At 50.2% G+C, this 26,592-nt stretch overlaps 2 protein-coding genes across 2 annotated transcripts; both read right to left on the reverse strand.

The window, feature by feature from the left end:
• Positions 1-10,498: 10,498 nt before the first annotated feature.
• Positions 10,499-16,318, reverse strand: LOC143376728 (uncharacterized). The gene is made up of 3 exons (XM_076827367.1): positions 16,262-16,318; positions 13,834-14,266; positions 10,499-13,168 (listed from the first exon to the last, which is right to left on the reverse strand). Exons 1-3 carry the CDS (start codon positions 16,280-16,282, stop codon positions 12,927-12,929), a joined length of 696 nt encoding a protein of 231 aa, XP_076683482.1. The 5' UTR covers positions 16,283-16,318; the 3' UTR covers positions 10,499-12,926.
• Positions 16,319-24,818: 8,500 nt separating this feature from the next.
• Positions 24,819-26,333, reverse strand: LOC143376473 (uncharacterized). The gene is made up of 3 exons (XM_076826878.1): positions 26,267-26,333; positions 25,868-26,090; positions 24,819-25,674 (listed from the first exon to the last, which is right to left on the reverse strand). The coding sequence occupies exons 1-3, from the start codon at positions 26,276-26,278 to the stop codon at positions 25,058-25,060; spliced, it is 852 nt and encodes a 283-aa protein (XP_076682993.1). The 5' UTR covers positions 26,279-26,333; the 3' UTR covers positions 24,819-25,057.
• Between the last annotated feature and the right edge of the window lie 259 nt (positions 26,334-26,592).

Raw genomic sequence — 26,592 nt, forward strand, 5'->3', positions numbered from 1 at the left:
CTTTCACAAAGACCCGTGAAACGTACATTTTCGCCTTTACAATATTTAATCCAGGCTTTAGTCGTGCTCGCAACGTCACCGTCAATTATCACTCGATGTCCCGGTAGAAAAATCCTGTACCGAGATAAGACTAACAGAGGCACAGTCGCCCATCGGGGTGAGTTATATGTGCCCGGTTTATCCTCTCGAGATCGTGGAGGCAGCTCGTTAGCGGGCGGGAAACGGTGGCGACTGCAAAAGAGAGGACTCCGAGGGTCGTTTAAAACGCCACGTAAACACGGCCCAATCAAAGGTTATGGGCCATTAGGCAAGAGGGAAAATAGCGCTGCGTATGCAGGTGTACCAGTCCGCTTGGTAATTGGGCGCGGAGCGGGTCCGATCCGCGCGGGCTCGCCCGACCGTGTAATCTTTTCGCGTCATTGGTCGCTAAACGCGTATAAATCACCGGTGTCGGTCGTCGACAGCGCTTTCCACTAAGTTACCTGAAAATTACACGGATCGTTTCCACGGTGTATCGCGGCGGCGACGGATAAAAACCGCATAGCTACACCGTGAAAAATCTAGCGGATCAGAGACAAACGCCGTCGGTGGGGACAGGTCTCGTGCTTCGCCCTTGCCCTTTGTCCTAGTGGATCGCGTTACGCTCCGGGGGAGCCAAGACTTCCTCGTTAAAGCGGGCTCGGTCTCGAGAGGCGCGGCTGGTTACCTCGAAAATGGGAAAAGGGTGTACTGAATTCTAAGGAGGATGTAACACAATAACGAACCAGTAATGAAGAGTGGTATATGGACAGAAGTTTGCCTAAAAGAGGCCGCTGGATCGGACTGCTCCGGGCAAAAGAGTTATCTGGGTCATCAATGGATTCCTCCCTCCCGGGCCATTTTATTCCGAACCCATTATGATAATTCCATAATAGCGTCACTCGCTTATTACTATCGGATAAAGTTCTGAATCGCGCTAGTGTCATTTAACGTTTCTCATTGGCTACCATAGAAGAAAGTTGCTTCCGTCTTCGCGCCGCTGGGATATCATCCCTCTCGTAGCGATGCGCTTTCTCCGCTCTTATAAAGGTGTCCCCGAGGCGAAGGAGATTAGTAGCCGGTGATAATGAAGTTCCGTAAATAAAAATTACAGAGAGACCCTCCCGGCGTCGCCGGAGAGATAGCAAAAAGAGGTCCACGAAAAAATCATCCCTCTACTGGGCAAACTTTATCACTCCGTCCCTTACTTGCTCGCCTCCCGAGTTCCCGGCGTTCCTTTCACCCTGTCTCGCCGTTTCTTCGGGTTAAACAACGACTCGCCAACTCCCCTTCTCGCGTCACCGCCTCGTCCCGGTCGTGGGAACTCGTACGCCCTGTATTCCACCCCTGGAACTTCGCGGTCGGCGGCAGCGTGCGCGTGGCCGCGCAGATTCTCGCGACGAATCGATAGCAGCGGGTAACTCGAAGGAGATCGCAGATCAATTTTAATCACCGTGCGTTGTCAGAAAATGAAGAATCGCGTGGTTGGTCGTAGGTATGCCGGGTGTAAGAAGGAGAACTGTTTAATTCCCGATCTAAAGCTGTAGCTAAAGGCTGGAACCTGAATCCACAGTGGCGTTAATCGAGATAATAAGGAATACCATCTCCGCGGCGGCTAACGTTACGAACAGGAACATCCAAGAGCCGTTCCGCGAAGGTGAACTCCGCCGTCTTTATGAATATCTTATTACAGCCTGGAATTTTCATTAGCAAAGTTACCCGTTACAATCACGGGAAAATTGCCTTTCCTTCGAAAGGCTATCACCGTAACGCGGAGCCCGGAGCCTTGGTTATTTGCCTGCGCGCGTCTTTTCTTCGCTGTGCCAAGCACAGGTCTAACGAGCTAATGAAAAAAGCTCAAAGCTCCGCTTTATGAAACGACGAATTGCCGTGTAACGAGCAACGCGCACGTAGACGATGCTTCCTCTTCCGAACAAATGGCCCGAAAAGTGCGTGAGCCCCACGCGCGGTCCAATTAAGGTCGTGGCCGCGAAACGAGCGACAATCATCGCGGAGGATGACGCAGAGACGAGGCCATACCCTGGGTACACCGTAGCTGGGGAGGAGCTTGTATTTACAGGATTTCATACGGCCATTAAATTCCCATTACGGCCCGATCGATCGGTACTTTCTCTGCTCCGGGACAATAATTCGCGCCGCCGCTACTTGGCTGCGCGTGTATCCGTGCCGACAGCCGCGTCGACAATCCTTGGAATTGCGTTAATTGAATTATCACCGGGGAAGATTGCGTTCCCAGGGACTATCAGCGACTATTACCGGCTGGTACAGAAAGGATTCCAGTGTATCTGGCCGGTCTATTACGTAATATAAACCGCACGCGAGGGTGCCGAGGGGGGTGCGAAATTTATGGGATCGACGGCCGCGACCAGGAAAATTTTCGTCTCCCTGGTGGAAAAGAGTCACTTCCCTCCCCGGGGAAGGGAAAGACGTAACGACGTGCTGATACCTGCCGGCTGTACATCATGCCTGGCTGCAAATTATAGTGGCCCGTGCTGCGTTTGATAGATGACCGCAATTCAGTTTAATAATGGCCGCGGCAACGCCTTCGGAGTAGCCGGATTACTGTAACTTCGGGGAATAAGTAGCGTGCCTTTATCATCGGCGTCCTCCGCGACGAGTGGGCCCACCCCCCCCCCCCCCCGTGTACGGGATCTTAAACCCTTCGTGAACCTGGCTATAAGTATCGCCAATTAAGTGTTCAGGCGACGGATCTGCTAGGAGCGTGTTCGAAATGTACACTTTTTCACCGCGGTTATCTAGATCCGCCGCTGTTACGTACAAGGAAATGCTTGCATGTCCGCGTAACTGATTAAACTAGGAAATTGCACCGTGGGGTAGGGATTCTAAGGGTTGGCTGGATAGCGTATCGTGTACCTACTGTTCGTTTTGCTGCGTCCTTAAGGGACAGGGGCCTGAGTCAAATTTCTGTAATAGGATAGAAGTTGGACGTAGTCTCCTATTGTTAGTTTCATAATGTTAGAGTTTACGCGACCAGTAGAAGGGCGGTCTACCCTTGCTGATCCACGTCATCCCTTTTGTTTGTGCGGCAACACGCCACTCATCGATACACGGTAATTATTATAACGTCACGGCCAGCAAACGTGACAACCTGTTTTCATGATCGACGAGCCTCCGCGACAACAGCGAGAAATAATCAAATCTCATTTATAGCTGGCCGCGGGAGATCGTTCGTCATGGCTGGTGCCGGTCTCAGCCGCGCCTATCAAACTGAAATTCGCACGGCGGGTTATAATCGTAAACACGCCGTGTCCGATGCGGACGCGAAATCGATCCACGGGCCAGCGAATTTCCTTCGGATCGGGATTATTTTAGGTATCACGTGCGCGCGTGACGTCTGAAATTTCTCTGGCCGCTCGTTACCAGCGTGCCACCCAATCGCTGTGCACGCACGCTACGCTCAATGGTCCCCACTGTGCAGGTGATAACAGCGGGAAATGGGATTTTCTATCGTTTGCATAACAAAAGCGTTCGTCATCGATACTTGACCGTAGAGGGCGGAGTAGCTGCAAGTGTACAGGCGAGTATCCGCGTTGGGTTTGAGCTTGAAAAATGGATAAGAATGGAATTTGTGAAGATTGCACGGTTCAACGGGGAATCATGCTAATAGAAGAATCATTTTTCACGAGGCTATCGTTCCCCATTTTTAAGGAGCATCGGCTTCCCTCTTTCTAATAGACCGCGAGCACGATTAAACGATCTTCTCCGAGCCGGAGTTCTTCGTCGAAGATACCGCAAACTCCGTCTGCAATGGGCACGAAACGGTTACTCACTCGAGCGAAAATTACGAGGCAAGAGGGTGATCCACCTATTAGAACGCAACTCGACGGGGTATCGAGTTAACACAGAGTTAGGGGCGCGCCATGGTTCAGGAATTTCGAACCGATCGAGTTGTCGTATCAGCATCATGGTACATTGGCAACTTAAACCCGCATCGACGCGTTCGCGCAACACGGTATTATGCAGGATGAGAAGAGGATCTCCGGAATTAGGAGCAAGTTCGTACGTACACAGAGGAGCGAAAGGCGAGGACTCCGGTGGCAGGCTGCGCCACCGTAAAATATGGTCGAGGGGGTGTTTGCAGACGGTGCGCCGTTTTGACAGCTGCCACTCTACGCTTAATCGAGTTTCCATGTTAATGGGCTGGTCGAAACGGTGACGAATCGGGGCCTGATTTTCAACGGCGGGCGCCTGTGCGGCGCAAAGTACGCGGCGAGGCAGGATCGGATGCGAATTATGTATCGTAACCGTGCGGCGAAAGTGACGGTACCAGCAGAAGTAGGTGCAGCAGTGATACAGCCGCTGGATGAATAATGGGATCGCGGTAAGCAGAAATATGATTTCTGCATTCAACTTCTCGACCGTTTCGCGATGAATGGTTCAATTACGGGGAGGATTTCGAAAGCCATCGCGCAGAATGGGGACCCGGTCCCCCGAAATACGTAGAATCATGCATCGAGGCGAACTTCCATTGGCATCAATAATGCATGGAATCCCTTTGTCCGTTCGCGACTCCCAATAACGGTGTCTTGATCCCGCGTGGAACCGATCGTAGACGCCGATATCTTGGCGCAAGGAGGCGATAACACGGCGACATCACAATGGGTATTACGCGTGACAACGTAATCAGCGTCTATCGCTAATGAATTAATCGGGTTATCGGCGAAGACGGGGCGCCTACACGGGGACAACCGTCGCTGGGACGTCGAGACGATCCCGTCTCATCCCTGATTGCAAGTCTGATAGAGGATCGGGCCTCCCAGATGCTGATTGTACGATGACCAAAGGGCCGATGCTTGTGGTATAATTTCTGTCGCCAATTCCAAACGCTACGTCGTCGAGAATCGATGTTCTACGGCAGCGATGCCCCGATGGGCGATCCGAGGACGCAAACATCCATAGCGTTTTCTAAGAGCCGCGCGGAAAGGGGTGCTCGAAGCGAATGAAGCGGCGGCCATGCAACGGATAGGGAAAAGTCTAGTAGTGTGTCCTTAGGCCCTAAAGGTGAAGTTCTACGGCGCGCGGCTCGGCTGGCCCAGGTTCGGCGAGTCGGCTTGGCGAGCCACGCGTCGTGGAACTTCACCTTAAGGGACCGAGCCTACACGCACACTACCGTCAAGGACCCAGTTCCTGATCACTTCAGAGTAACTACCGCGGGTTTTTAAACGTCTAAAGGAAAAACTTAACCAAATTATAAAGGTTTTTTTGTTGTTTCAGTAAATCTATGTTTTATCTTTAATTTGGTATTTAAAAAGTGCACACGTAATAATAATTATTTTATAATTTAACTTTGAAAGTGAAAAATGCAAAGGGAGCAGTCTTGGATCCGCCCGGGCCGAACCTAATCGTCCTGCTTTCATTACGTGATTAATTGGGTAAAGTCGCTGGGAAGCTTTGATATTTTGCGCGGAACCCGCATCGAGCGGAACAGCGGAAAGTTTAAATGTTGCAACAGCACTTTTTTCCCTCTCGCCGCGTTTTCAACGGTGACCTGAATTCCAGCGCAAGCAGCTTTTTGCGGATTGAAAAAAACGAGCGTGGATTAAGCCGTAATTACGCTTGATGCTCGTGCCATTTTTTAAACGCAACGCCCGACCGCCACGCCGATGCTGATAACGGGAGCTTTTCGTCCATTTCAGACGCACGGAGTTCGATGTGGCGTAGCTGGCCGTAAAGCTATGCAACACACAAGGCACGCTGGATGTTAGAACGAGCGTACAGGTGCGAAAAGACCTACACCTTCGATCCAGCTACGATCTCAGTATTCCTCCCCGTGTTCAAGTAAACCATCGTCTAATTTGATGACAATAAGCGCTTGATAGCTTCCATTACTCTGTAAATTACGAGACTTAATTCCCTCGAAGCAGCCGCAGCTGCCATCCGATATATTGCATCCCCCAGTAGCCTGAGTAATTACCACGTTAACGCAGAGGTCGATCATGTTTCCACAGATGATTCCAACCTTCATCAAACGAAGCTGATTTCACGCGAAAAATAAATCCCTGTATAAACTTGCCGACCATTCCGCGGACCTGCTCGCCGAAGCACGTTCCCCTGAATAAAAATGGCAGTGTCACGTGTCGCGCGGCGTTTCGTGCGGTTAAAAAAAACATTGCCACCCTCGTCGTTGAACCGCAAAGGCCATAGGGCCCGTTTAATGAATGCCGCTCACGACCTTTGCCGTCGTTTTTCTGTTCGTCGCGATTATTAGCAACGCGGCTGGGGATTGTGTCTATAATTACGGGGCCGGTTAAAAATATTCCCGACGCGATACCAGGCGTACAAAAGCGGGCGCGGGTGTACACGCTTCTTTTGTTCCATCGATTCGCGCCTCGGCCAGCGTGCGCTATGTATAAATATGTACCTCGTAAGCCCCGTGTGCACGTGCTGTGCGTTAACACGCGACGAGCCCGCCTGTATCCGCTTGTTTCTGCTCGAAGCAGGAATCTGTGATGTAAAAATATCGCCGGGAGCCGCGCGGTCCGGTAGCTGTTCCCTCATCCTGTCCAACGCCCCCGCGGTCACGGTTTAAAAGGATCAGGGATGTTTGACGGATAGGTGGCTCTTCGTTAAATATTCGTCATCCGTCGTACGTAATTCTGGTGCCGCTGAAGAGGATTTCTGTGTCTAATTTGTACGCGTCAAAATGATCTTCAGTCGCCAGACGCGTATCAATCGCATTGGCCAGACGCCACTTAGCGTTAAGCGGGCACACGTCCTGCGCCACACGAGGTTATGGGCTCTCCGTGCGCTGTGCACTCTGCTCCGAGGCCAGATGGAAATTAGCCGGCTAAACGCGATAATTGCAAGCGTCTATTAATTATGCTGCGGTCTTTAAATGGCCGGAACTCCAACCGTGACCGAAACTTATCTCGATGTGGTCTCTCGGGCAACCTACCCTCGTGCTCCCGACTCTGCGGCGTTGTTGATCAGCGATCGGATATCGATCACTACTTTCGTTAATTTCGAGCAGCGAATGCTCCTTTGGTGTAACAGTGGCTACGCTCTAAGCCGAGAGTCCACTTTAAAAACCTACCACCTACTTTGCATACAGAATCGTTGGATGGCACGTGTACGAATCCGCTTCCGGGGATGTTGCTCGCATGTCTAATATTTCTACGGCTCCTCTAGCACTAATCTGCTCCAAATCTACGGCTACGTTCCCGCATTCGTCCGTCCCGTTGACTTTTACTGAAATTCACGGCGCGCACGGGCCTTATCGCGGAACAGTCAGAAACAACGCGGCACAGAGGTCGCAGAGATACACTTTTTCGTGTCCCCGCGCGAAAAGCCTGCGAGGGGATGATTAAGGCTTTAAATTTACGCGCTTTGTTCCCGCGGATTGATAAAAGTTCAGAATCGCCCCGTATTATTCGTCCGCTCTGCAGCGACATTCACCCGCGTACCGTGTACACAATCTCCACCCTGCTCGCGCGGGCTTCGAAACAGCGGCGCAAAGTGCGTTCCAGTGGACCACGCGCACAGAGAATTAAGGGCAAAGGATCTCTCTATGAAGATTTCAGTACTTACATCCTTTCGCGACACCTGACGATAATCGTGTACGACAAACGGAGACGGCAGAGGGATTTCGACCAGAAGGGGTTGGATAAGGGGTTGACGCGTGTGTAGAGTAACGAGCCGAAGTATCCCCGAGTGGCAGATGTCTTCTGCAAATCCACAACACTCTAAATTCCCTCTCTGAAAGCCAGCAAGATTACCCGAACTTCCAAAAACCGAGTGTTTCGAATAAACTGTTACTAACTTCGAGGAAGACGTATATTACTTCGATCGGTGCTGGGTATTCAGAGTTCGCGGCGTGGCAAAGTGGATTTTCGGCGTCTTTCGCTAAGAGATTAAACGAGAAGTGGATGCCACGAAAACCTCAATGAAGGGAAGACAGGGTGTTACAGGGGCGAGCCACTCGATAAATAAACTCGATGAAAAGGAACACGGGGAGGAGAGTGGCGAGGTGAACGGTAATCGCAAAAATGGTAGGAGAGTCGGAACGAAATGAAACGGAGGCTGTGTTTAAGAGCGTACTGAATCAATAGCTCTACCCTGCGACCCGTAGGCCAAATGTAGGTCATACCGTGATCCTTTTTTCCCTCTCTATCTCCCTTTCTCGCCATTTCCCTCGGACTGCCCTGCTGCTCTCCCTCCTTTTCCCTCTCCCTACCACGGTTTCTCGTCGTTCGTTTTTCCCAGCGGGAAGGTGTACGGTATATTATTGCATCGGCACCCGGTCGCAGCGCGCTCGTTGCCGGGTTTATACATTTTTCATAAATAAATTCCATGGACGTTCCAAAGTCGGCCTTACCGCTCGCTACCGGCGCATACACGTCCGCAGAATTACATATTTGACTACGGAACTCGATGGATGCCTCGGTCCCCGTGTAACCACCCTTCGCGATCTACAATTGAGATCGATAAGGAGCGGCCAGCGCCCTCGGCGAACGTTCACCGCCCGCTGTAGTCAATTTCAATTCACTGCCAGTCCCCTGTCGTGTTTACGGTGCCACAGAATCTTGCAAGGGTTTAATGACTCTTAAAAACGGTAATCTCAGGTCTGTCCTGATATTCGTGGTTGATTTAAAATTCAGGCAAATATCCCGCTCGACTATGTTCGAATCGTATCCTGAGATCACTTCGCGATTTATTATCGCGAGCTTGGCAGTCGGGCCTTGAAAGATTCGCGACGTTATTGCCCTCGTGGGACGGGTGGGGGAAGAAGGGCACGCTTTCAACGTCCGACGTTCGTAATCCATTGACATTCGGTATCTCCTCCGACGCGAGAGAAAGTCACGATTATTCTCAGTGCGTTCTTTTCAGCGCTACCTCGTGACACCGGGCAACTTTCATCATTACTTTTCTTTTGATGCACAGAAGAAAGCCCGCCGACGCTTTCTTGCCGTGTTTGTTCTTGCTTTCCCTCTGGTTACGACTGCAAGTCGCTTCGTTACTCGGCGCACTTCAATTTTTAATAGGGGAACAGTGGGGCTGTTTACGCTAACAAGGTTCCTTTCGATACTCTTGTCATTCACAGTGAGAAATTTTTAGTGCGCGCGGCGGTGGCGAATGGAAATTTAAAAAATATCGCAGCTATAGCTCCCCCTCGACAAATTAGAGTATTTTTCTTGCTGTTTACATATTAAACTGGCCCACGACCATTACTCCAAGCTCCAACCAAACTCCACTCTACGAGCTGTAAACTACAGTCACCCCTCGCATTCGGGGCGCGTTTTTTGCCAAGTACTTGCGACGAACACGCGAGTCGAGCTCGTACGAGCCCCGATTTAATATCAACGGTGCAAACAACCGGGTGGCGGGGACTTTCCTACGAACTGCGAAGCGCTGTCTAACTGGTCTACCGATAGCAGTGGGATTAACACGTTATTTCTGCGGCCTGCCGCGACCGAAGGAATCGCGTCGTGAACGCTGAATTTGTCCATCACTGGCCACCGTGTAAACGGCCACGAAGCCATGCGTATCGAAAGTAATCGCCGTTAATGGCGGCAGCCGCGATATCGCGTTAAACGAAGCAGGGCCAGATTGTTACAACAAGTAAAAGCACTTTTTCCTCGTAACGCAGGTACCTGTGGAGACTGGGAATGTCATTTGGTCACGGTGTCGACCGCATTAGCCGTTAACGGATTAGCAGTGTCGTTGGATGCGGAGGGGCACACAAGCTAGGCGAAACGCAAAATTGCCGCGGCCAGTGGCTTCCTAGCGTTTCTCGCCGATTGAAATACGCCTGTTCGACCCTTCCGTGCGTCCAATGGCAAACCTATTGATTATCCGCTCGCGTTCCCGCCGCACTGTCCATTTGCAGCCTGATTCATTATGATTACAGCACCGAAATAGTCACACCAGGCCCGTTCCACTCGACTGCCGACAATCGACTCAATGGATACGAACGGTAGCTACCTGCTCGCTGCCTCTTCCGCTCGGGGCTTCCCGTCTTTGCCTATCTCTCGTTCACGTTTAACCAAAGATAAGGCGACTTTTTTATACGTTTCGCACATTTCGAGGTGCACACGAATCAATTTTTCCCCGCATTTCTGCGGAAGAAAATCGTCCTTAATCGTTTATAAAAAAATTTGCACACATCCAACGTGGATGCGGAATTTCCATGCTACACAGAAAGTAATTCTACAGCTCAAGTTAAAATTTCAAGCGAAAATGTTCATTCGTTCAAAAGTTATGATGTACGGTGTTTAAAAATGTAGTTTCGAGATAAACTCGGCGGTGCACCCAGTTACGTTCAGCGCTATAATTTCTGAAATTATTCGAATTTCCTCACGAACCTTAGTTGTAAATGTTCACCAATGATGGCACTTTCGGAACTAATAGTAATAAGAAAATCGATTTTTCGAGATTTCAATAGTTCTGTACCCTCTTGATAATAATTCATCCTGTGGTACTCCATCATTTTGTCCCTCTTCGAGGGGAATATTCCGGTATTTCCGATAGCTTATCCCTCACAGGATTTCTCGGAATATGGGTACTGAGCATAAATAGGGCGGACGATAATTGGTTGCTTGGCGTAGCCAAACATTCATCAGAACTTCATTACTCGATGACACTACACGTATGCACCGGGGCTCCCGCTCGAAATGCTCGAACGAAATCCTCCAAAAGCGCGTAATTGTAACGAGCTATAGAGTACGTACGTACTCGTTCGTGTCCAAGCGATGGATACCACTGGCCGTCGAGAGTGATCATTATTCGTAACGAGATACGCCCTTCTTATCAATTATTTCCGCGCCGCGCCCGCCGCGGGATTACACGAGCCCGGAACTGTGTCGTTTTCGACGCGTTTTTTTTTTTTTCTCCGCCGATTATTAACGCCGGCGCCCGGCCACGCGGGCCGGCTCGACGAATAGTTATGAATAATATATTCTGTCAAATTTTTGCGGTCATGCGCGCGATTTGAACGCAACGCTGACCCACATTCCTCTCCGATTAAACAGGGCGAGCGCGGCGGCGCATCGTCGAATTTATTACGGAAACACCGCTCGTGTTTTGCCTCTGGGAATATTTACGTTAGCTATTGACGTACATCGTTGTCGCCAGGATAGCCCGCGCGCGCCATTGTCGCCGTGCGTAATCCCATTTGCGAATGTAAATTTAAGATGGTCCATACTGTTTTCGCGGGGCCGTTTTTCCCGAGCGCTTCAGCGTCGACGAGCCACGGGGCTGTGACTAATTGGAGCTCGGTAAATATGAACCCGATTATCGATTAACCTGGTCGCACATTTTATTGGGAACAATGGCCACGGGATAATGAACCGCGCCGCGATAGAACTCGCCGTCGTTTTGCCTGGAATTACCTCGTCCCTCGAAAGATCATACAAGGCTATCGAGGGTCCCCGCGTTCCAGCTGTGCGGGAACTGTGCGCGCAAGAACCCATCGCGCCGCGATCATCGAGATTTTCGACCAGAAAATGTATTCGACGAGGATCCGCGGCTATTTGAGAGCAAAACCTCGGCCACATATTCCCGGGGGCGGAAATGGTGACGGGGGGATCTTCCTGTTTCGTTGATTTTGCCGGAAAGTTGGCGAAGTTAATCTCGTTTCATAATTGAAACTTCTGACCTGACCAGGATCGAACTTTTTACTGTCCCGAACACTGTAGCTTCTTTTATCGCTTAATAACGCCCAACCGGCTCGTCACTGGAGACCGTAATTCATGCTGGAATATTAGAAACTTGAAGAGAAGTTGAAACTTTCCGAAACCCCTTGGTGCGCTGTTTCCACCGGGGTCAGCGTGAGTTTTCACGGTCCGGAGAATTTTATTCATTTAAGCGAGTATTCTCGTTTAAAAAGTATATAAGTAATTATAGGAAAGCTGGTGGAAAAATGCAGCCCCTTGACCGAGTTTAGAATTACTTAGGAGAAAGTGAAGATAGCCTGGTGGCCTCGGATATAGATCTCTGTGAACGCGAGCGATTGAATTCGAAGGGCGCGATAGTGTAGGAGCGATGTCTCCGTCGATGAAAGGAAACAATGCAGCTTCTACGTACGTTTCGAATGCACCTGTCGATTGTTCTCCAAACACTCAAGAGTCAACAGAGAGCCAGCGATTTAGCTCGATGATTGAACCCAATCGGATCGTTACCGGTTTAATGACGTAACGCAAATGTGAAACCGCCCCTGGCCTCTTACCAGTCTTTCCCGTCGCCACCCTGTTCCTTTCGCTTCCATTCCACTCCCTGTTCCGTCTATCGGCATGCATTCGAGGCATTGTTAGCGCGCGTGGACGAGCCTCCCTTTCAACCCTTCCTGCCTCCTGTTATTCGTTTTCACCGCTGCCACCACCCCTCGTCCCGTTTCTCCCGCCGTTCCCCTTTTGTCTCCATCCACGCGCGATAACGACGCCCTCCGTCGGTATCGAATTGATCAGAGACGAGTCCGCGCCTTAACGACGCGTGTGGCCGTGCCAGGGTTTCGTTTCGCCGACGATCGTCGCCCCTTTCCGTCAGATTCAGAGCAATTCCTGCGCTGCGCTCTATCCATCCACGATTCTCCACGGGAGAGTCACTCTCCGCGCAGCGATACACCATTACGCTCGGCATTCAAGGTTGGATGTCGCGCGAACCGTAGGCAAACACGGAGCAGAGGTACTTGGAATTACTACCCCGATGCAGATCGGTGCCATCGAAAGCCATTCCGCGAGATAAACAGCCGGGCTACATCGACGATGGTAGTTTATTCAAAAGGGTGACCTATATTTACAATGCACACGCCGTTCGCCGGTGATATAGTGGTGCAAGCCTTTGGTATACGAGACCCGTGAACCTACGAGGAATAGTAAGCTCGAGCAAATGGTGTCCAGGTACAGAGAAACAGGCGAGACGATCGGAGATGGTTAGTATTCCTCGTCCGGGGCATAAGACGCTGCGTAATCGTGCAAGCCTTGCTCCTGTTGCGCCGCAGCCTGCTGAACGTGAACCTGTCCCCGGCCTTGACCGCCGTAGGCCCCGGAAGAGTGGTCGTTCTGCCCGGAAGTGTGCACCACAGCATGAAATCCGTCCTTGTCCGCGTGGTATCTGACCACCCGAACGCTGCCACCTGGCTCCTTCACGCTGTACTGGCCAGACACGATGCTTCCTGCGGGCAACGAACGACTCGGTGGACGAATAGAAGCCGCGAGAAGCAATTCCCAGCCCGGTAACGAGACGTAATTGAACGTCGGAGGAGCCCCGACTGGAGTGGCTATTATCATAACCGCGCTGCAAATAACTCCGCTGATAGAAAAGCAAGTGGCTGCACGAGAAATCGCGAGCGCCCCCCTTATTCGCAACGAGCAATTTCAATACTCAAACAGCAAGTGGCGCGAAATGGAGGAACGAACGTTTCCGTTTAACAAGATCTACCGCTCGCACGCAATGGAAGGCTAAATACGGAGCGTCGGGATCCATCAATGCTTCTGCCAATTAAGCTATCCGGGCCGTCAGAGAAGCTCTCATTCTCAGCGTCCGCATACTCGAAGTATGTACACGTATGCCGCTCGCGACGCGAAAGTGCACACTGTCCGAATATTAAAGTCCCTCGCCGCGTTTGCCCGTCACCTTTTGTCTTCCCGTTGGATATTCACCCTACGCGTCTAAGAGAATTTCTCCCGCGGCTCCGGGAAGTGCATCGAGTTTCCCGGTGCATGTTTGCTCGGCGAAATTCGTAAAAGCGACCCATTGCTCTCAAAGGAGCCCGACCACGCGTAAAAGTTTCTGTTCGCGCGACGTGTGCACCGAGGCGTCCTCCTTTCCTCCACTCACCGTCTCTGGTCTCCTTCTGGTCGTGGAAATCGCCCGTGTGATGGTCCTGCACGCCGTACGAGAACTCGTACTTGGGATGCGCCACGTAGTCCACCGCGTACTCGTGCCCCCGCTGCTCTTGCCCGTGCAAATGGTTAGTGTCGCCCAGATGCGCCGCCTGCGCCACTTTCACCTCGAACTCGGGCCCCTCGACTGGCCCGTGGAACTGCACGTACGAGCTGGCCAGCGAGGCGTGCTGTTGCCCCTGGAAAGCTTCCTCCAGCGAGGCTTGCTGTTGCCCCTGGTAACCTTCCTCCAGCGAGGCTTGCTGCTGCCGGTGGTAATCCTCCTCCAGCGAGGCTTGCTGCCCGTGAAAAGCTTCTCTGCCCAGGGACACCAGGCCGGCGCGTGATCGATGGCCGAGGGCCAACGCGATGGTCAAGGCGATGGCGACCTGTGGCACAAAAAGTCACCTTTCAGAATACCCGTGCTACCCCGACGTCTTACCCTGCCAGCAGCCCCGGCAGCCGTCTTTGAAGGATTTGCCCCCCGGTTATCGATGGCAGGTGACGTTTAATGGACCGACTTCCCCGAGGATTGTGAAGCTGTACGTTTCGGCCGATCGATGGGGCGTCCGATCGGCGAAGGTGAATAATTGCTGGGAGGGAAAGTAATCGATGATCTCTGTGGCCAGGCTAACGCTTGAAAAGACGGGATACCGTGGCTTCCATGCTGGCAACTGAGCATTTGGGACATTCCATGCGAACTCGGACAGATTTCGGAATAAGTTTTTTTATAGATTTCTGAAATTTGAATACGTTGTAGTCTTTAGTGATATTTAAACGTGCCTCGAAGGATATTTCAAAATTTTGAAAATGTCGATTTTACAGCTGTTTGAAGTTAAGTGCTAACTTAGTTTCAATACATTATAGCTATGGAAGTAGTAGACGGATGGAGATGAGCTTTACGGTGCTTACAGAGAAGACATTGAAGTTTTAAGAAAAAAGGTAGGACTTCATTTCAAACAGCTGTAAAATCGACATTTTTCAAAATTGTGGAAAATCCTTTGAGGTACGTTTAAATATCACTAAAGACTACAACATATTCAAATTTCAGCAATCTACGAAAACTTACTCCGAAATCTGCCCGAGTTCGCATGGAATGTCCCATTTGCAACCTACTTGGCCTGGGCTCGATCGAAGCTCTATAGCGGTTCGGCTTTTGGTCAAGAAGATGTGGCTATTTTCAGCTACCTGAATCGATCTAGAGGCTGAACTAATTAGTGGTTATTTGACGCTGTCGCGGAATAATCTGCAAATGAGATATGCGATATAATAGCGAACGCCACTGGCGAAAAAGCTAATCCTGCCTAACAGTTACTGGGGGATTCGATATCATCGAAAACGAACAACGTGCTCCCTTAATAATAATTGCACAACCGTGGATCAGGATGAAACGAATGCAATTGAATGCACGCTGCGCGTGTATACCGGCAAATTGAATCTCGCGTGCTGGAGAAACAGGGGCAAAGAGAGAGAGAGAGAGAGGCGGGAGAGAAAGGAGAGACGAAACGCCAGTTTCAGACGATCCAGTTTTAATTACGCCCGCCGGGGGTGGCGCAGACGTTGGTTTCCGACTTGAAAACAGTGTCGGCTCGTCGATACACCGGCCAATAAAAGTTTCGCGTTTCGTCACGGATCGAAATTCGATTCTCCTCGTTCTTTTACGCGTGTTCCATCCCGCTCGCCCGTGTCGCGGCCAATTATTTGAAAACGATAGACCAGAAAATATCGACGGGAATATTAAAAAAAAAAAAGAGTGCGGAGTAACGGAAGCCGAAGTTATCCAATACCATTTTATCGGCGGCCCGTTCGTTGGGCGGTTCTCGGCGAGTCTGTGGGTCTAGTAATTGATCGATTACTTTTCGCTCAACTTCCGTCGCTGTAACGAAACGTTGACCGTACTGCAAACGAGCAACGATGAAAAAAGGAATTCCGCAGGATTTTAATTACACAGCACGCTAGAAATAAACAAGCGGCCGCGTGCCATTCGCGGCGGAGTGGGTCCTCTAAAACTCTAAACCGTGCTACGCGAGATTTTGTCGTCTTCAACCCCCTCGGAATTATTTGCTCCCCTCCAGCTTGCACGCGGGCACTTTAACCAGGTCCATAGACGCAGATAAGGCGAACGCGCTCATCTCCCAGAGCTAATTATATTTTTGCGAATTACTATCGATTAAACCGCCTTGCAGCGGTGCCTTCCACCCCCGCTTTCCAGGCTCCTCCGTTCCCTCTAACTTTCCAGAAAAAGTAAACCTTTCCTTAACGAGCACTTTCTCTTCGTTCTCTGCCTCTTCCCACTCGATTTCGCGCCCCCTCCCTTTATCCCCGTTTCTCTCGGCCGTTCCACCCCCTCGACGCCGCTACACCCTCGCGTCCCCACACTCTACCTTCAATCTCATCTCTCCCATTACGGTATTTAAGGCGTCCAAGCGAGTACTGCGACTTTCCAGCGTGTTTCCTAGGCTTTTATACCGGCGCAAGGCGCATTCTGAATGCACGTCCGCTCGTAAACACACGTGAATCTGCCAGTTACGTCGGTCCACGGGTACGTGTGCCCGCACACGCGCGTGCACAGTGATGAATTTCGCTCGGACGTGGTCAAACGTAACCCTCTCTCCGCTCCGCGACCTTTCACGACGAGTATCTTGCCTGCGGTGGTGCCGATTTTCGTCGCGCGACCACTGCAATCCCCGCAGGCTGCAGCAGAGCCGTGCAGCGTGGACGAGTTGTCGAAGTAACGGCGACTTTGACCATGCAGAAGCAATCCACAGGGTCACCATGGAAAGTTATCGACCAATCTCGGGCAATGTGGCTTCTTACTTCTTAGCTGCTGAAGAGGCGCCGCTGAACGGCTTCCTTCTTCCTCCTCGGGAAGCCCGACGTCGCTGGACGACACCCTGGTCGAATAATCCGCTTACTCGCTTCGAGCCAGGATTTATTCGGAATCTTAATCCCCGCGGAGCTAACGTTTGAGCCGAATCGATTCGGATCTAGTTTAAACGCCCCGATCTCCCACGGCCTTTTTCCCCGCGAAAAGAGCAACTGGATGCCTCGTTCGTTTAATAGTTTAGCTTAATTCCTTTACTGGCCTGTTTGTACGAGTCTCGGATACCTGGGCGTGGAATGCTGATTATCCGATTGTCCTTTTTCCCTTTGAACAATGCAGGTTGCTTCTCCCCGAGATCCCAGTTCACGGGTTAGCCCGCTAAATCCCCGGCAATCCGTGCTGATCCCCAAGTATTCGAAGACTCGTGTTGACCAATCAGTGCCAGTTTGTTCATCAATTCGAAGCTGCTGGGCTCTCGAACGGCGAAGTGTTCGGGGCTGCCCGGTGAAAGTATAATTCGACCAAGCTTCTTCGACTGACACGTTTGAAATCAGAGATCAAAAGACCTGATTTCCTGGCGTCGCAAGCGCCGCGTCTAACAGATAGACCGGAAAACGGGGGAGGAAACGGGAGGGGAATGAGAGGCGATAGTCAAGGGTTAGGAGCTGCACGCCCAACGGTTGATATTTACAGAAGCCCCTTTGATGCATCGGGGAAATAAGAAAACACCGGCTCCATCGAAAAGGGAACGGTTGATCAGAAAGGTAACGGGTTATATTCGAGGCGTCTTGCTCCGCCCAGTTACTGCTGCTCGACCTTTCCAACTTGGATGGTCAAGTTTCATCCCCTCCCTTGTATCTCCTTTCCAATTCCCTCGAATTGTCGTCCCATAAAAGCCCTTTCCTTCCTCGTCGACATTGTTGTTTCGGGAAGAAAATTCTCGTGTTACCCACTCGACCTCGCTGCGCGTATTTATTTAATTGGAAGAAAATCGGGGATGATTCGTATTATTCCTCGTTCATTCCCTCGTGGCAGAGTTCGCTGGCGGGGATGCCAAACGGCTGATGCAGAGAGCGCGACTCGCTCCTCTGGGTGGAGTGCATAAAAGACGCTGCTTTCACGAGGCAGAGCCAACCGGAAGTTGGCCGGCGATTCGAAAAGAAATCCACCGTCGGCGGTTGCGCTCGCTCGCGGTAAAAAATCAACCCCCCCAGCGAATGCTCCTCGCGTCTACGTATCGCTTTATGACGCGAGAATAATCTGCCGTCAGGCTTCTGGCAGCTGACGCGACCGATCCGCGATAAATAATATTCGGTCCAATTAAAAGCCACCGGGCGCGTATAAAGAGAGCCACGCGGTCGCCACGGCGCACGTTTCCTAATTGAATTCCCTCTCGCGAACGGCTCAGTCGGCGCGCGGCTTTCAAAGCGCCGCGGGTTTCCAGAGCTTTCGAGGGAACGCGGGACACAGGGATGCCCCCTCGACGAATATAAATATATTCAATTAGAGAGCCGACGTGAACGCAGACGACGTTTCTGCATCAAACGATCGATTGTTCCCCGCGTGTACGTAAACACCGTTCACTGTGTACGTGCATTTGCTCTATGTACCGTAAATTATTCCCGCGGTTCAAGGCAGAGGCACTTCATCTTCGGGCGACCAAGTACAACACCTGTCTCCGCTCAGAATTAATCCTTTGCCGCGAACAGTTGTATCGTCTCGATACGGGGAACTGGTAATGCTAATGCGAAGAGCATTATTTGAAGAGGATCCGTGGAACTGGGGAACTAGAACGGACTGAGTTTCCTTTAAAGAATGAAACTCGTTTCGACGAACTCTCGTCGGCTGGTTTCAGATGCTTCGCATCCAGTCAGGACCTTTGACGAGAGATGACTGGACGAGCGTTTGATAACGATGAAGGATTTTCATCACAGATCTCGACGCGCATACGGTGGCTGCGAGAGAAGTGGCTGAAGTTTCGGACCTTCTTCTGCACATGCTTGGTACATTTTATATAGCTGGAGAATTTGTAGTCATTTCAAATTTCTCCCCCGAATGGTTTTAATTTTTTTTAATGGAGCACGTCATTGTTCGTGCTCCCAAACGCGCTCAACGTTATTTTATGCGCTAAATTAACTATTGATTAATATTATACACTCGATACAAAGGCGTGAAAATTGCATTTCACGGAACAAAGTTCATCCGAATTGCGCGCAAAAAGCTTCCAAAGAAACAAAACCATAGTAGATCCTTTAATGTACGTACTTGGAATAAATGCTCGCGCTATATTGGAATTTCCAGCCGATCTATACAAGCTTACAAAGAAACAAAGGAAGAACGTGAAAAATGAAATTATTATTATTATTAATATTATTAATCGTCTTTGTTGAACAACACAAGTATATAAGCAAGAGAAGAAGGAAAACAAAGACAAAAGCAAAGTCGAGGTTCAGTCAGAGCCTGTTTTTCAACCTAGAAATAAAATCAAAACGTGATAGAATAACGTTTTGCGGGGATATCTAAGACAGCTGTGTCATCTTGTATGGGGGAATCATATGACGAATTTCAAACAGACCCCGTGATGAGTCCACTGATCCAATTGAAATGATTTTTGAGCGCCTATTTGCACCGATCGAGCCCAGATGTCCCATTCTCGATATCCCTGGCCATCAGGCGCAAACAAATCGTAATGAACGCGGAAGGTGGAAGAAACGGTGACACCGCGGATTCCTTTGACGCCTCTTCTTCCAGCCTCGTGCATCGAGTGCAAATTGCGGCAGACAGTGGATCTGGGTCAAGTCGATGACGCGTGGCAAGCGGTATTGTCGGCCGTTTCGCGATTAAACGAATACGCGAAGACAGAGGCGAACGAATCTCCTGGTTGCAGCGGTGGTCCGGTGACAGCTCGCCGTTTCATTGCCCCGAGCTCCTCGCAGCCTCGATATTACGAATCGCGCCCGAGTCGTTGCTCGTGATTTATGAGCCTCCGGACAAGAATTGCGTGCATCGCGAACAACCAGACACAGTGGATTTATTCGCTCGCCAACGGCGCGCTGCGCTGCTGCCTCCTCAGGCGTTCATGACGCGCGGACAATGCTTATCAATTTCAAAAGCTTCCTGAGAATTGCTTCCCTCTCGAATCCGAATCGGTTCGGAATTACGCGGCATCTGAGCTTCAGCACTGATCTAAGTTGCTCCGCGAATAAATTCAGTGGAGTTTAAAATAATAATCTCGGATAGCGCATGGCAGAGATATCGCGCTTGATACAGAGCGCGAGGCTTTTGTGCGATTAATGAAAGAAAAGTTCCCGAGAGGTGCGTGAAACCGTGTTGCCCGAGTCTCTGTCATCCGTGCCGGTTTTTAGCCCCGATGAAACGACAGAACAATGGCACGGAATGAAGGTGATCCAGGTTAAAGCGGCGCTCACCGCCCGTTGCTCTCGTCCTGTCGGCCGACTCAATTAAAATTCCCCGTGAAATTTCTCATTTAGTCGAAACACTTGCTCTTACAAGCGGCCATCCTACGCGACGTTCCACAGACAGACGGGAATTTCAGCGAGCCATTTTTCGCTGGCCGTTACGCCAGGATGTTCCTCCGGAATAGTTAGCCGGAATGCTTAACGGGAGACGATAAGGAAACGCAATTTCGGCCATTCTTTTCGCGTTATTGCGGTCGCGTTCAGCCGTATCAGAAACGGAAATGCAATGAAATGTTAAAAGTGCCCGGGCGTTAACAGCCAATGGCCCTGCATACCGTCTCATTTGCATCCTGCTGTTATTAAAATACGAAAGTGGCCGGGATCTGCCAACCATCCTCGATTTCGAAGGCAACCGCGATCCGGTTGGTCTGGTTCTCCGTGCGTTTCGAGATGGCTCGCTTTCGCGAAAAGCGGAGCCAAGTTCGCAGTTGCTCTCCGTTGGATAACCAGTGTTCCCTTTGCCACTTTCAACTCGTTATTCTCCGCCTTGCAGTACAAATGCAAGATTCAACTGAAGCATCTGGTAGTTGAAGCATCAAGAGCTGAGACCATCCTCGCTATAGAGGAATTAAGGCTTCGATATTCTAAGCACGCTACTTTGAAAACGGCACATGCAGCGTCTACTCTTCGGTCAGCAAGGTCCATTGATCTGCAGCGTCTCTGATCGCAGGCCATCGCAAACACGTGACAGAGACATGGCTCCAAAAGAGCGAGCTATGCAAAAGCGGCAAGGTCCTAATGAGGCTGAGCGTGCAGGCGATCAATCTTCATTCCCAGCTACTTAATTACCGACGCATCTCACGAAAAGCTGGATCAGGTATTGTTCCAATGTGCTCGGGCTTAATAAACAACCACCAATTACGGTGAAAGGAATTGCCAATGAAGCTGGTATCGTCCGATGCTAGGTTAATTAAAAGGGACTCCGAAGCTGAATCGACACACGGCTGATTCGGATCGTGAAAGAGCTTCCCTTTGTGTAGATTCCCGTGAATGAACCTGACTTCGCATCGCTCTGAAGCGGTAAACAAATTTACTGACCTGGAGAACAATCGCAAAGGAGATCGGACGATGACGGTTACAAAAGACAATGCCATGTGCGTTTGGATGAACTTGAATCTTGGTGATCGGATCGATATCCTAGAAAAGGTCAGATTTTCTGGGAAGAATCTTCATCCTCTGCGTCCGGGCAATGCTTCCCCGTCCGTTCCCTGCTGGACTAACGATAATCCCTGATTCAGATGCAGATAGCGTCGCCAGCCGATGTAAATACGTCGCGTCACGATCGGATATTAACGCTTTAGCATGCCGACAGCGTGGGCACGTGGGCACGTGTAAATCAAAGTTCAAGATCCCAATTTACTTGCACTCGTCACGGTTGCCTGGCCATGCGCGACACTTTCTCCACGGGCCGCCGCGATCTTAAAGACCTGTTGATCGAGCACAATCGAGTTTCTCGTTACCGGACGATGTCGTACACACGTTTCGTGGCGAGGCAAACACACGTATGTCAATTTGTCGGCGCCTAACTAATCCTGGGGCGACGGTAACAGCTGGGGGACACGTGTCACGTGGATTCGCCATTACGCTTTCGCCAGGAGGGCGAGCTACCCTCCGTTCGATGTATAATTTTCGATGGCCGAAGGTGAAGGCTCTCCTTCCTTTACCAGCTTCGGGATCAATGGGAATACCTAGTCATTAAATCCTTCATTAGGTCCGCTACGTGTCGCTTTCTAATCAACTGCTCTCTCGGCAATCAGATTTCTACCTAGGGGTAGACCCAGAGTGGACAGTTACAAATCCTTTATTAACAATTTCTCATTACGGTCCTGGCCCGGACGTTGATTAAACGGGCAAGGTAACGCTTTCTTCCGCCCCCGTCCTCCCGGTGGCATTAATTTAACGAGCCACACTCGTTAAAACTGGTCGCCGGCGCGATCGTTATCGGTGGGCAAGATTTATCGGTAAATTTCGGCTAAATAGCGGGACATATCTCACGGACATATTGCGCGCCCGCCCTGCCGCCGGTTATTTGTGGCCCGACTTAGCACTTGAGGTAATCCCAGCGGGTAACGGTAAGCACTTTGTCGAAGTCAGGGATCAAAGCCTTTGTAATTCTATAGGGCGCAACATGAAAGCGCTTCGAGCACGTCACCTGTGGACTATCGTGTACACGCGACCAGGTATTGGAATCTTTACTGTGCGGCGCAACCAAACCGGCAGTAATAAACATCCGTATTAACCAAGCTAATCCTGATTCCAGTGAGTTAGCAATGCGCGAGCACTCGGCCAGGTGTGCGATTATATCGAGTAGGTTATAGGTTACATCAGAGGGGAGGTTGCGACGATTCTGTATTTAGCTGGCTGCTGATTAAAAGCGGACCACGAACTATGGTTCGTTAATTGTTCTATAGTGGCACGAGGATAGGATAGAGTGAGTTCACGAGAGACGAGGGTCCCCTAAGATCCATCGGGCACTTGCATATTCCATGAACCTTCAAGATCACGAGCCTGACGCCGCGAGCTGCGACTACAATTAATTTCCACGGAGATATCAGGGTCGGTAATCTCGTACGAATATCACTTCCACCCCACGCGACGTCGAAAACGATTCGCCAGGGACGCTACCCTCGGGCAATCGTCGTAACGGTCCGACGGATAACGATCTTCCTTCGTTCCTTCCGGTGTTACAGGGGCATCGATCAAAAAAATACCCTCCCCGTTACGTCGAGCGATTATTTTCATCGCAACGCCGTCTGTGTATATATATATATATATATATATCTCCCAGAGCGGATTAACAGGCATCCGTTATAAATGAATAGCGACGTACACGCGAACCGTTGGAATTATGGCCGAACCAGTCACGTAGCAGCACAATTTACAGCCAAGTTGCAACGCTCGCTGGATCCCCGTGTTATCGGGCCTCTTACGCGCGGATCCGCGCGATGCATCGCCCGGGGGGGTCTCGCGGAGCGTCCTGTTTAATTAAACTTCCGAACGGTGACGACCCAGCGAATGCGACTTAATGACACCGGCGCAATCAGCCGCCGGGCCGAAGGGTGCTCGACACTTTTCGAAGGATAGAGCTGACCGAAAGCTGACCGGAAGATCGATCCCGGCGAGAGGTCGAGGGATTCTGATTAAATCTTAAGACCGCCACCGTCTGCTTCTCTTCCTCGGACCCTCCGCCGTAATTGATTTCCTTCGGGCCCTTCGTGGATAAATCTAGCGTCTCCGTCTTGCCATTCCAAGGGCAAGCTGTCCATACACTTGCCGTAATATCGTCCTGAGACAACATTTGCTTGCCCTTAGTCATGGACGAGTATTTTAACAGACACAAAGTGTCCGTCGATTGACGGGCGGTGCCGCTCGGCCATTAATTATCGACTTTCATCGAATTATAACAACGCGGGAAGGAAAAGTAATCAATTCGGGGTAAAATCGCATCTGCAGCACGTGGCAACCCATCCGTGGCCCTCTATGATGAGATTCAGAGTCTAATTAATGTTGAAATAGGCTGGACTAGCCTGCCGCGATACAGCGGTGACCGAGAAGCTAACTTCATGTCCGGCGGATCATTAATTCGTTACAGTGTTCTGTAATCGAGGCCCCCCCAGTCGAAAAATAGTCTCGCGTGCAATTAAATCCGCCTACCATCCCCGTGGCAATATTATTTCTAGATTATCGTTGAATAAACAGCCACTGTCGCGGGCTGGGAAAAGAAGGGCGTTTATAAACGCTCGCTTTATCAGCTCGATTTTAATTATCGCGGAATATGTTTGCCGGCGTGCCCCCTCCCCACCCTCCCCCCCCCCGCGAAATCGATTATCCGTGGCCGACGTTTTAATTAATCAACGCGCCCGGTTTAATGCACCGGTGCAGCTGCGTTTCGGTTTCGTTATCTGCCTCCGAAGCGGTTTTTGTCGCGGAAATGACCAATAAGTGAGTCTATCGATCGAGTGCGGCTAAAAAGTACTTATTCAATTCTCTTTTTTTTTTTCTCTCTCTATTTACTCGATCGAAAGAACAACGAGGAAACGTGGACGAGAAGGGAACGTTCAGGTGCACGTTGCTCTCTTCATTCTTTCTTCCCGTAACGTAATAACCCTGTGGATTTCTCGACGGTCTATTCGTGAAAGGTTTCGATGTCCCGATCAATCATCCAGTCTGACTGATATTGGACGAATCGCGGAAAGCGTCGGCATCAATCTTTGATTATCCATCCCTCGGTGCTTCTGTAATCTTGCTAACCCTTCAATTCTTTTCATCCGCGTCATGCGCAGCCACGCTTGTCAATTCAGCGTAGAAATATATTCATCGCTGGGCTGTGTCTCAGTGTGCCAGCTGCGAACAATGCGATTCTGCATCGTTATATCCCCTTTCGATCCCCGCTGTCTCCAAATGTTATCGCAGACCTCCATTTTTCAAGAAATTCCATCCACCGTTAAGAATTCTTTAACGAAGGGACCGCTGCCCGAAATAAGATGTTCGAGAAATATCCTCATTTTTTGGCGTGCAACGACAACCCGGGGCTCCCACAGTGCTCCGATCGATAGGTACGTTTTCAGTGTTCTCTTATAATAGTACACGCTGGAAGTGGAATATAATGAACGCGAAATCCACGTGGAACCACCATTCCTTTATTTCCTATAACGTACAAGCTATCACGGTTAATTAAAATGTCACATAATGGTCGCAAGAACATCCTAGGCATACAGTTCGTAACTTTGTTACCTTTCGTTGTTGCCATTCATTTCCTCTCCAATTAATTTCAACAATATTACGTGTACACATTTCATAACATGGTATCGGATACGTCATGAGGGCTGGTTAAACAATGCGTTTCGTAACGAGGTCAATTGTACACTGCAGTTACTTTAATGATCCCGATGAACAAGCCCGTGACGATGGTCCAGCTGATCGTAATCTTGTTCACGGTGGCGATAATGATGGTCACTCGCGAAACTGGGATAATCTTTGTCGTAATTATCATCACTTTGGGCGTATCCGTAATGATAATCGGGCCCGTGGTCATCAACACCCTCATTACCGCGATGACCAAGTCTGTGCTCGTCGTTCTGCTCATAGCCACCGTTGTACCCACCATGGTGGCTGTTGTCTCCGTTATAATTGCGTCCGTCATGCCCCTTCCCACTGTTCCCGTAATGGAACTCGAATCCGTCATTGTACGTATAACTGCCGTACTTGCAGCCAGCATGACCACAGCCACGGTCACCACCGTCGTTTCTTCCGTCGTGGTCGTGCTCGTGTCGAAAACGATGATATCCTTGGTAACCATCCCCGGCTCCGTTTTCACCCTTGCCATTGGAACGATGACGGTGACGACCATACCCGTGACTGTGACGGTAACCGTGCTTGTAGTTTTGATTGTAACCATCGGAATTGCCGGTGGCATCTTTGGCGCCTTGATGGTGATTACTGTTCCCTTGGCTCAATTTACCCGAGTTGCCGTGCGTGTCGATAATGGACGCTCCTGAAAATAATTGTTAAACCGTGTTCAAAGGATCCTCGGAGAAATTCCGCTTTGATGGTGCTTGAACCATATTCTGTGCTTGGCGATGAAATACGTTAATTAATCAACTATCGAGGCCTCCCACATCTTCCAATTTTTCTAGTATTTTTTATGCTTTTGGTTTTCTAAACATCAGCGCTGGTGCACTCGTTACCATCTTTATACGTCCCACGCGTGTGGCCATCTCCGCCGCGTTGTTCCTCGATGCCATACGCGGTTGGATATCCCGTATTAAATTTGTAATCTCCATTATCGTCGCTGCCTTTATCCCTCCAAATTGCTCTCGCTGCTTTATCTCCCGTGGCATCACTACCATGTGTAAACGTAGTGCTCGCCACCGCGAATACTGACGAGGTCAGCAAAATCAGATGCAGGGCCTAGAATGATTAGTAATCACTTAACGTTGGTAGACAATCCAGTCCAGAATCAAGCGAATCACGTGTGCCTCGAGATTTCAGCAAAAGTCTCATATTCTGCGTGTTTTATATGAGAACCCTTCGGCGCATGTCTCGTATAAAATCTTCGACAGCAGCACTTCTATTTTACTTCGTACCTTGGATTCCATTAGTATTCGTGGAAGTCATACGTCTTTAACACACTCCCCTAACTTCGTTACTGACGGAGCAGAGCACATTCGAAGTGGCTTTTATAGGGAAATGTTCACCCAGCGCATTACGTGACACTTTCTTCTATCAAAAGTACACCCGCCGTTCTGGGACGTTATTTAATCCCGATTCGCGTCGGCCCGACTATCCGACGAATCGCGATTCCTCGGAAACCTTTCCTGGATTCGCTCGGGGCGTGCAAAATCTAAAGTTACACGGTTTAATGAATCAATCCATTTTTGCGCGCACCGGTAATTCATAGTTGCCTTCCGTT

The sequence above is a fragment of the Andrena cerasifolii genome, chromosome 14 (assembly GCF_050908995.1).
Source record: "Andrena cerasifolii isolate SP2316 chromosome 14, iyAndCera1_principal, whole genome shotgun sequence".
NCBI lineage: Eukaryota > Metazoa > Arthropoda > Insecta > Hymenoptera > Andrenidae > Andrena > Andrena cerasifolii.